We start from the raw sequence: 11684 nt of genomic DNA, 5'->3' as shown, positions 1-11684 counted from the left end.
TTTTTGGGCTAATCAGTCACTCCCTGCTAAGTGTTAAAGCTATCTCTTTAACTCAGTAGAATGTCAAATAGAGCAAAATGAAATTCAGCCGGTCTCACATGGTGACTGGAGTAGATCCTGAAGTATGGACTCTTTAAAAAAAAGAAAGACTTTGAATCCTGACTCCAGACTCGTTTTGAATTGAAAAGAGATTCTCAATGACCCAAAGAATCAAAATCGAAATAATCAGACACCAAAAGGTTTCCAGTCCTATTCGCTTCTGTAAACCTGAAATTGAAGACCTGCTGCACCTTTTCTGGTTTTGTCTACATGTGGGGATTTTTTTGGACGACCCTGAAAAAATGTCTAGCTTCATATGTTTGTATACAAAGCTTCAGCCTTTGAATTGCCCCCTGGGGACAAATAAAGTTTTTTGAATTTGAATTGAATTGAATATTCACTGTTTTTAACAATGAGCCCTAAAAATTCTACAGTTCACTTAGCAGACTCTTTTATCCAAAGCGACGTACATCAGAGAGAAAGAACAACACAAGCAAGGATCTAGAAAAAAGGGAACAATGTCAGTAAGAGCAAACGATCAGCTTTGAGTCTGATTGGACACACAGGTGCTGACAGGAAGTGACCAGAGGCAAAGCACAACATTGAGGGCAGTTCTTGAGAATTAAAAATAAACTCATCGTAGAGTCTGTGTGTTTGACTTTTTATTTCAGTCCCAGCAGTGAAACTCTGCATCCATACAAACACACACTTAGTGAAAGTGCTGAACAGCATTAATCTGAACACTTTGCAAAAACATCATGAAATAATAACAACCGGCACACTTCAACATGAAAGAGCAGTAGTAACCAAAGGTCAGTGAAACGAGATCACCTGGAGTGATGACCTGACTCGAATGTGTGCAGATGATTTTAAAATGTCGTCTTTATTCAGTAGTTCTTAAAAAACACAAACATACAGCAGGTGACCACGTGCATGCATTCATGTTTTTGATTGTTTTCTGAACGAGTGAACTTCAAACTTTGGAACGGGTTTCTATTCTACTTCATTCCTGAAGCATCAAGTGCATAACTCAAAGGTCTGAATGTAATGTGAGACACGGGCGTGTGCAGCACGTCACCCAATCACAGCCCTGCTCTGCAAAACACCACAAAACGTCCCGTCTGCTCCGTGCTGTGGCAGTGCTTTTCTTTTTTCTTGGTTTTTTTTATATTCCATCATTTCTGTCTGGGACTTCTCTACTGTCTCTCATGCTTCCTGAGAGCACTCTTTGTTTTTGTTTTTTTTCCTGTCACTCCTTTAACCTGTGGGAGACGATGGCGAGTCCTCTTTTGACGCGTTGCCGATGATCGCCGTCATGCTTTACGTCGGCGTCGGCGTGTAACTGGAGTACAAAGAGGAGGAGGAATCATCCGGGGGAAAAGATACACGGATACATTCAGAAGTATCATGCTAAGGCAGTTTCCCTCGTCTTCAGTTGGCTTGTTGCTGTTTTTTTTTTTGTTTTTAACCTCACGTTGCCTCTTCCTGGTTCAGAGGAGGTCTTTAAACAGTCTTTATACACACACACACCTTCAGGCGGCGTCGCCCTCGGCACAGCCAGCGGGTCAAAACAGAAACAAAAAACAACTTATATTCATCTTATCATGTAACCAACACTTCCTGTGGATGTCTTTTCTCCACATGGACACACTCATGAAGTCATGTTCTCCCTTCCTTTAAAACACCGTCTCTCTGTGTGAAGACGTTTTCATCACGAACCACGATAAACACGTCTCACACTGCGTTAAAAAAGAGAAGCAAAGATCTCATCCTCATGGCTATAAATGTATCAAATATGACTTTTAAAGACCTCGTCGTGGTCTCGAGGTGTTAATGCAGGTTCAATGGTGTGTTAGCTCGTGTGGTTTGTGTCTCTGATGGAGAGAGAAGAAAAGGGGGGTCACAAAGGTCACAGCATTCAGTTCAAGTCTTTGGAGTCAACACTGTTCTCCCGCTCCTTGAAATCAGAGCAAGGGGAAAAAAGAAGTGTGTGTGTTTTTTGGTCCAACAGAAAACATGTTCAGAGTCCCCCGTTTGGGAGGACTAACCCCGCCCCCCTGCTCACGCTCCCGGGGTACCGGCTTGTTGCCCCCCCATAAGAGGGTCCCCGCCCTCCACGCTGTCCAGGGCCGGGTCGGTGTCGTGCTCCGCCGTGATGACGATGGTGTTCTCGTCCACCAGCTCGCACGTCGGGTTGGAGAAGGCAGACAGCGGCAGGGTGATCCTCTGCATCTCGCGCTCGTACACTCGCTGCTCGTGCTGCTTCTTTAAGTCCCGCCCCCTGAAGAGAAACACACAGGAGAGAGTCAGCCAATAAAACCTGATCATTATTATAATAATATGTTTATTTAAGGTAAATGTTCTTGAGCCTGTTAGTTCTTTTCTGGTCTTCTGACTACTCAACGCACTTTCACACCGTCACATTCACACGCTGATGGTAGAGGCTGCTGTGTGAAGTGACCATCACAAGTAATTAACCCATTCATTCACACGCTGGCGACAAAGCAGCAGGAGCAATTCAGGGTTAAGTGTCTTGCCCAAGGACACATCGGACATGTCGCTGCAGGAGCCGGAGGTTGAAACCCCCCCCGACGGACTCTCCCACCTGAGCCACAGCCGCACCATAACGAGCAATTCCAACCCTACATCTTCATATAATCGGGGTACTTTTTTTTGACTACATAGTGATTTAAAGTCCAGTATTCACTTTCCTTTTTTTCTCTCTTCAGGGTCCGTGTCCAGAACCTTTTTGACTTGGTTAGTCCAACTTGGTGCAGGGGTGGCAAGTTTAAATTTTTTTTTTTTTTTTTTTTTAAATCGCTTCATAAAACACGAGTCATTCAATATGTAAGCTATGCAGCAACTCGATCAACCTCCTTCTACACAGGACAAGTCGATAGCAACAAACCGCTAAGACAAAAAGAAGCTAACCCCTCTGCAGACGTGAGAAAATCTGCAGGATGAAGAAATAAAATGAAAAACACAGAAGTCATGCCGGTTGTTATTGTTTGTCCCCGTCTCCTCAGCAGAGATTATGAGAAGAAGAAGAACGTTAAAAGTCAAGTCAACCGCACCTGATATAAAGAGATAAGGAGCTTCAGAGAACATTACTGGATGAAGAAAAAACAGAGTGCATGTGGTATGCAGCAAACACGAGTGACAGATGGTGAAAGGGAACACGGAGCTGAAAAAAGCTGGCAGCCACTTTATCTACTCCAGGTCAACACGGGGGGAGACGGGACGCCGCAGCACGAGGTCACTTTCTACTGACCCGGAGCCAAAACACTAAAACATATTTGGAGTGAAAACACACCTCCCACCTTCTGCCTGCTTCAGAGCTGCAGACTGTGCAACTCTCTGCTCGGCTGTTTATCACCACCTGCTCTTTACTCGTTAAGGTTGTGGTTCATTTTAGATTCAAGCAAAACGTCCAGAGGATGGCTTCACCTCCACCTACTTCCAGTGTTTGTGCTAAGCTAAGCTAAGATAAGCTAACTCTTCCTGGATTTAGCTACATATCTTCCAAGCAGGAATTGATCGGGGATTTTAAATTCCATCATTATGCATTTGTTGGGGGGCATCCAAATCACATCACACTCCTTGCAGGTATCTGCAGCTCTTCAGGAGGCTCCTCCTGGTTGAGCCTTTTCCCCGATTTGGGGGAGGGGAGATAGTCTGAAACTCTGCATGCATGAAACTCCTCTGGCTTTGAGAGATGGTGAGTGAAAGGAGTGAATTTCATACATGTTATAGGAGTGTGTGTTCGTTTGTTCGAGGAGTGATTGGCCTGCCGCACACATCACATGACAGAAGTTGAGAATAAACCCTCTGACATAATAAACTGCTCCTAATTAATAATCACCTCCTCAAAATAGAAAACAAAGACACGGCACTGCTAATCAGATTGAGCAGATTTAAAGCCCAACACAGAAGCTCAAGGATATTTTTTGCTGTGCTAAAAGGAATCATACCACCCCCCCTCCTCCCCTTTTCCTTATTTTGTACATTACATAACCGCATCAAATGTGAGGGCTTCTCTATCCAAACCAACCCCTCCCTCATCCTCGCTCGCTTCCCTCTCAAGAAAATCAAATAAAGATGCTCAAAATAGACGGCAGGACACGGTCCTCCCCCGTGTTCTGTTAGGGCTGTTGTGATGATAACAGAGGTTTTCGTTACGCTCACATCGAGAGGCAGAATGAACAACAGCTGATACCCTGAACTCGAGAGGCCGTTAACATGCAAGCTATCACGTGTTTACCTAATCATACTGGTACTCTTCCTGAGTATCTTACAGCTCTACACAACAAGAACGGACTTCCGCTTCATTTATTACAGCACATGTGCGTAATTTAATTTTAACATCCTGACAGCAGATAAAATACTGTAAAATAGGTCATTTCCATTAATAATTACAAAAAGTGACTTATATTAATATGGTCGTATCTCGGTCTCCTTCCGTTTGTACAAAAGTGAAGCCAAAATATTCCCGCTACAGGAGCAGACGCGCTGGTGATGCAATTTGGAGCCGATAGTTTCGCAGAAGGGAGCCGGCTGGTGGAGCCGCAGATTTAGATCGGAATGTGCGACTTTTCAGTAGACGTGGTAGATGCAGAAACTCGTTTTTGTTTTTTTCTACATACAAATCAAGACTCAGAAATATGTTGATGTCAGAAAGATTAGTAGTGAATAGTGAATTGTCCTGATGTTGTTATATTGTTTACATACTGTATGTCCTGTTTTGCTCTATTTTTATGTTTTTAATGTTTGTCTGTCATTTTCAATTGGGGTACATTTTATTTGTGGTAGTAAATATTCTTACTTTGTTATTTTTACTGTATTTTATTTTAACTTTGTTTAATCTCTTAAAGTGAGGTTTTGAGATAAGCCCTCATGGGTTTCTACCTCACCAAACATGTGTTTTATTTTTTATTTGTTTTATTTTTCTGTTTGACTTTTATTTCAAAAAATGTGCAAATAAACTAAACTAAACTAAAAGTAAAGCCCGATGCCTGCATCGTTAGTTTTTGTTACGTTTTCTCTCGCCTTCCCTCGTCTACTTTGCCTGAGATCACTACGAAGGAGCCGCATTTGTCAACGCAGCTGTCAATCATGAAGTCACCTCCAGACACTTGGACAAAAATCAGCCTAAAATTCGTACAATTGCTGCGCGTATTTTTTACTTTGTAGTCCGACCCGTGTCCCGTTTCTTAACACTGAGGAGGCGGGGTTTATGACCTGTACTGCAGCCAGTCAGCAGGGGGAGCTCTAAATATTCCAGCTTCACACCCAGGCGGCTGTTTCACCCGTCCATCTTATTATACAGTCCGCGAAGTGAACCAAAGAATGAATTTTCCGACTCTATCCACTGTCCTGTCTCTCTGATAAAGGCAGAAAACGCCCAAAAATAAACCTTAAAAAAAAAAAAAGACACTAACCTCTTGTAGAAGTAGCCAACCGTGATGCCCACTCCCAGCATGATTATAATGGCCATCATAGAAATGCCCACCACGTAACCTGAACAGCAAAAAGAGGACACAAACTTTATTTTAAAATGTAGTTAGATATGCAGATGATTGATTTACTTACACTGCAGGGCTGTGTGTGTGTGTGTGTGTGTGTGTGTGTGTGTGTGTGTGTGTGTGTGTGTGTGTGTGTGTGTGTCACCAACACTGTGTCAACAACTTACCCAGCACGCCGAGGTCTTTCTTCTTCTTTGGTCCCGTGTGCACTCTCTGGCTCATTCCCATCACCGGCTGCACTGCGGCAACCTGTCCCCGAGACGTTCTGGACTTGGCGGGCTTGAGGCTCTCTGTGGAGGGAGCGGTTCCGGTCGGAGATTCGGCCTCAGCGGGCGCAGCGGACGCTTGTTCTACAAGACACGGTGAGCAATTGTTGGTGTTAAACAACAGTGTACATTCATTCATGATCTGGATCAAAATGTTATCCCTAGTCCCTACAGATTTCACTTCATCCATCAGTTCATTAAAAGATCCGACTCCTCTTTACAGTTTTACTTCCTGCTTTAAATATGAGGTCAGGACACATCGGACATGCAGCTGCAGGAGCTGGGGATCAAACCCCCCGACCGACTCTCCAACACTAAACATCGACCACACAATGCTCAAGCCTCTCCGGCACTACACTCAATCATACATGAGCAGCAGAACATCGGCATCAACCTGCACCAACTCGTCCCTGACTGTCCTCAGAGTCCTCTCCTCTGTCTTACAAACACACCGTACGACTGTTAAGCTGTTTCACATATGAACATTTCTAGAGAATTTCAGGAGGACTGCCCCTGAAATCCTCCTGATCTGTTTGTTTACACAGCGGGGAAACTATCCCGGTCAGAAGGGAGGGGGGGGTCTCCTGAGGCAAGTTAAAAGAATGAGGAAATAGCGGAGTCCTCTATACGGTGCTAAAGAGACAATAATCTGACTGTGTTCTCACATGAAGCTCACCCAGAAAGCTTCAGGAGTTCAACCTTTATTTATACTCCAAAGATCATCGAGGGGCCAACCCTCATTCACAACGACATCGAGTCATAACGGAAAAAATTAGAAAACAGACATTAAATCAAAAAGAAAAAACAGCGGACAGATAATCCAAGACTTCTAAAATCAGATCTAAAATGGATTAAAATAATTAAGCGAGTACAAAACTGCAATAAATAAACACACTTGTGTAAAAACAGTTACAAACAGAGGGTTGGGAGGCTTAAAATCAGATTTCTAAAAATGCCCAAAATGTAAAAAGTTCATTTCCCTCAAGATGCTGCATGTTGTTCCAAGAGTCCGGTGCAGAATAAGAAAAAGCTGATTTTCCCATCTTCCCAGTGTGAAAGAAGTATCTGACACCTACCCTACAGTCATTAATAATGTTCATGTAGAAATAATCGATGGTCTCTGTTGCTTCTGCCGGTCATAAAGAGACATCAGTGTTCATTTCAGTCTGTTTGATAACCACTTTTAAACTCCTCATAGCAGCTTTCATTTATTTAGAAGCGTCTGCACTGCCTTAAAGGGATTAATCATTATTACTTTATTATAAACGTGTTCTAACAATGCACTTATACAACTCTTTGACTGGACTGTGTGGTTTCACATTTCCACTGGTGCAACACTCTCCCCATGAGCAGGACGAACGCCTCGACTCTGCTCTCATGAAGCTGTTAGAACGTAAATCAGAGTGAGACGTAAACAGGATCTGCAGGCCGGACTGAGTTTAAGGAGGCAGGAAGGTTCAGGCTGCAGATTTAAACATCTGCTCTGTGAATCTTTTTTTCTTTTTCTTTTTTTTTTTCCATCCCCACCATACAGGTTGTTGTTTACGAAGTCTGCTGGAGTTAAAGGGCATGAAGTCATAAATTGAAAACAGCCAATTAGAGGCCGTCTCTAAGGGAAGCAGGTTTTCTCTCTGCCAATGAGCTCTGCTGCGGGGGGCGTGGTTTTAACGTCTTTCTTCAAAATGAACTTTTCCGCCACGTGACTGCAGGGCTTTGTTTTTGTGTGACTTCTTGGGTCAGAGTCAAGAGAGAAACAAAGGAGAGCGAGCTTCTCACGGTGGCTTAACTCTGACCAACTGACCTGCTCCACACTCACACTGAGACACGGGACAGCTCAACAGGGACCTTCTCTTAGTTTAGTTTATTAGAATCAGGGTCAGTGTACAAAAAACATCTCAGAAGAGGAAAGATGCTTTGACCCAGATTCAGCTGACTACTTTATTTCTGGGCAGATGAAGGCAACAGTAAAAAAACAAAACAGATCAACCGGCACACACACCTAGTCACCCACACACATTTCATAAGAGACACAGATATTAAAACATTATTCACAAGTTTCCCTGAGTTATAAAAAGTTGTGGAGATGACACATTAATGCTGACTGGTTTATAAAGCCTTGGTCAAAGTAAGATGCTTTGTCAAGTTCCTGCAACAGACTCAGGCACCCTCAGATGAAATCTCACACCCACAAGAATAACACATTTATAAAGATGTTTCTGATTGTCAACGATTTGGAACCTTTTTCTTTGTGTTTTCCAGTTGTTCAAAAAGTTTGTGTTTTCCAGCTTCAATTTGTGTTCCTTGATGTTTTTTAATAACTTTTATTTAAACATTTCTAATTATTGTTCCTCTTTTTTTTTTATATTACCTGGTTCCTTAAAATGGTTTTGTTTTTTTCACTTTGTGAGAGAAAGTGTGGACGTTTGTGCAAAGTTTCAGACGAGTTGGATGAGTCAGATTATCCCCATTCTTTAACGGCTTTAAAAGAAAAAGCCGATTGAGTCACATTTAGGGATACAACAATCTCCGCTTGAGGCAGACCTTGAAGCTCAGAGTCGATCTTATAGATGAATAATATTAATAATAAACCTCGGCATGCACAGGGTGTGTTTGTGGTGAAAAAAATCAACAACACTAAAAACCTTTTTTGCAATGAGAACTTTGAATCTGCTCATAAAATAATTATTACTATGTTAATAAAAGTTTGTTTAGAGGTGTGTGGGGGTGTAAACACAGATGTGCAGATTTATATGATTACATATTGTGTATGTTATATTTATATATTCATGGTTGGTATTTAAAAAGATAACTGTTATTTATTATAATCTGAATTAATAATTATCCTTCATTTATGAATTTATGTTTAAAACAAAGAATCAGTTTGAATGGATAGAGTCAGAAATCAGGGAGAGAGAGAGAGAGAGAGAGAGAGAGAGAGAGAGAGCGGGGAATGACGTGCGGGAAAGAAGCCACAGATCGGATTTGAACCTGGGCCGCCCGCTTGGAGGACTACGGCCTCTGTACAAGGGGTGCGCGCACTAACCACTAGGCCACTAGCGCCCCAGGATGATCCCTGTTTAATGGAAAATGAATAATATCATAATTCTTCAGACTCCCTTTTAGGATGTATAAACTCAATTAAACTTCTTTTCTTTCACATCGTTTGGAGAAAGAACATTTCTGTCCGTCTTCTTGTTAAAATGTTTACTTCTGTGTTTTTTATTTTCAAATCAAATCACTTTTAATTTGTTTTGTATTGAACTCATATTGGTGTTCATGCGTCTCCACATCCTTTTATTAACGTCCTCCCTTTTCTGTCAGTCACCTCTTCTCACCCGCTCCTTTGTAAAGCACTTTAAACTGCGGTGCTGTATAAATACAGTCTGATTGATTGATTGATTCATGTTTTGTCTCGTGGGTGTGTGTATATGTGTGTGTGTATGTGTGTGTGTGTGTGTGTACCTACCTTTGCATAATTCGACTGCACAGAGTTGTCTCTGGATTGTTCCATCTGGGCCGGCGATGTAGCACCAAGGCTTCTCGGAGGAGTCGGGGTTTCGGCAGTAGTTGTGATCTCCAACACCTACAGGAGGAAGGAGGAGGAAAAATGAGAGAACCACTTCTGATACTGAACAGGCCTGTGTGTGTGTGTGTGTGTGTGTGTGTGTGTGTGTGTGTGTGTGTGTGTGTGTGTGTGTGTGTGTGTGTGTGTGTGTGTGTGTGTGTGTGTGTGTGTGCGCTGCTGTCTGAATAAACCACTGGATTCATGAATCATTAACACTGCTTCATCACAGCACAATGAGCAGGCCGCCAGCAGCACAAAGAAAGGAAATGGCAGAGGAGAAACCATCTAACACTTTGAGCAGAAGAATCAGTGACATACAGGCGCTGAAGTGAGCGCTGCAAACATCACCCCTGTGTCTGTTTTTCTGCACGATGTGAGGATTACCCACAATCCTGAGGAAGGCAGCATTTTTACACAGAGAAGATGAACAACAACACCTGAAATCCACTTTACTGTGCATGAAAAAGCCAATTTAAGTCATCTACCTGTCTGTGAATCAGGATGAACGTTCACATCGTAGTCTCTGGTGGAGTTAGTCCAGTTGAGGCAGGTCAGACCTGAGGAGGAGCTCTGGTGTCCCCCTCTGTACTCCACACCACTGGATGTCATGCAGTCTGGAGATAAAACAAACACACAACATGTGAGCACAAACACACGAGAAAGGATCATCATTAAATATGTTAAACAAGCTTGAAAAACTAAAGATGAGATGTGTAACTTACCTGTTCGACTTCCATTTGATGCACTGCTCTCCACAGCCACCACGCTCACAAACACAACGTGCAGAGAGAGGAACATTCTGCACAGCTGACGGCCTGAAATCACCGACAACATAGTGCCTTGATTAGTCTAAAAAAAAATTGAGGGAAACGTGTAGAAAATGGACGAAGAGCCTGTGCTGAATGTGCATCAGTCACACTGCTCCTGCCTTCATGGAGTCCACAGCCCTTGTTTTTGTCAGACGAGCTCAGCTTTCTTGGTAAACAGCCTTCAGAGGGAGGAGGAGAGGAGAGGAGAGGAGGAGCTGCCCTTTGCAGCACAACCCTCCTGGTCCTAAACACTCACCAGGTTCGCTCAGAAAAACACGCACAAGATCACGAGATGAAGGAAAAATAAGTCTGGATTGTTTTTTTTTGTTGGCATGCAGTCAGGTGTGGAAGCAACACAGCAGCAAAACGGTCTGCATCACATTTCCTTTGAGCTGCAAACAAAAAGCTTTTAATTAGTTTCCTTCTCAAACTTTGTCCTCATCCTAATCCAACAATAGCGTCCAGGTTTGTTGTGTTTCTGTGGGTGTCTTCTATTTCGAGTTTAAACACACTGAGGTATTACTTTCTATTTCTAATGACCATCCATCCATCTGAGCAGGGGTGTGTCCGGGGGGTGGCCAGGGGTGGCATGACCCCCCCTTTGATTAGCCACCTCAGTTGACAACTAAAAAAATCCTAAACAGTGATTGGCTATGTGCCATGTCAGAGGCGGGGCTTATGTCTTTGTGTGACACAACCCTTCAAGTAACTTGAGGTCATGTTTTTCTTTTCATTTGTTTGTTTTACTTTGTACTCACCCGTTTACATCCTGCTCCCTTTCTTTTCCCACCTTGTAAGAATGTAAAGAATACGATGCCCGACTTGCCAACTTTGTTAAAGTTAAAATACTTTTTATTAGTTCCCGTGTTGTACATCTCTAGTACAACTCAAATATATAACTTGTAACAGAGACATTCCACAATTATTCTTTGTTGCAGCCACACTGTTGTCACCACATTCAGACTTAACAAACTGAAATCACATGAACACACTGAAGTCAGAACAACGACTTTCCAACTCGGAAACTGGGACCATCCAAGGAGCACATGAAAGCAGCATTACTCGCCTCCTGTCGCCTCGTTGCAGCCTTTTCTACTTGGGAGTCTTCCAGTGTTTTTTTTACCTTTACCTGCCCCTATTGGATTTGTTTGCAGCGCTGACAGCTTACCTGTGTACTGACCTGGAAAAACATTTTACTGAACTCTAATCTTAAAACTTCTTCACATACAATTTTGATAAAATTCCTTCCTCTGACATTTCAAGTCTTGGAACTGGGGACTTCTTGTGTTTCATGTCTTTGACAGGAACTAGAAAACTTTGATTTTTGGAGATAGGATGTGAAATGAAGTGGGCCTAGCTTATGTCCCTGTTGCATACCTTTTTAGTCATTTGTGCTGTTGGAAAGCATGTGCTGAATGAAAAGTCAGTTTTTGTTTTTTTTTGTCATTTAGGGTTAGGTTCTCAGTTTTGGGTCAGTTTTTTT

At 42.7% G+C, this 11684-nt stretch overlaps 1 protein-coding gene across 1 annotated transcript; it reads right to left on the bottom strand.

Moving 5' to 3' along the window:
- Positions 1-688: 688 nt before the first annotated feature.
- On the bottom strand, positions 689-10624 carry pik3ip1 (phosphoinositide-3-kinase interacting protein 1). The gene is made up of 6 exons (XM_020658039.3): positions 10115-10624; positions 9878-10006; positions 9294-9410; positions 5729-5911; positions 5478-5556; positions 689-2320 (listed from the first exon to the last, which is right to left on the bottom strand). The coding sequence occupies exons 1-6, from the start codon at positions 10224-10226 to the stop codon at positions 2101-2103; spliced, it is 840 nt and encodes a 279-aa protein (XP_020513695.1). The 5' UTR covers positions 10227-10624; the 3' UTR covers positions 689-2100.
- Positions 10625-11684: the final 1060 nt, after the last annotated feature.

The sequence above is a fragment of the Labrus bergylta genome, chromosome 2 (assembly GCF_963930695.1).
Source record: "Labrus bergylta chromosome 2, fLabBer1.1, whole genome shotgun sequence".
NCBI lineage: Eukaryota > Metazoa > Chordata > Actinopteri > Labriformes > Labridae > Labrus > Labrus bergylta.
The sequence above is the reverse complement of the archived record's forward strand: the minus strand, read 5'-3'. Positions and strand labels throughout refer to the sequence as shown.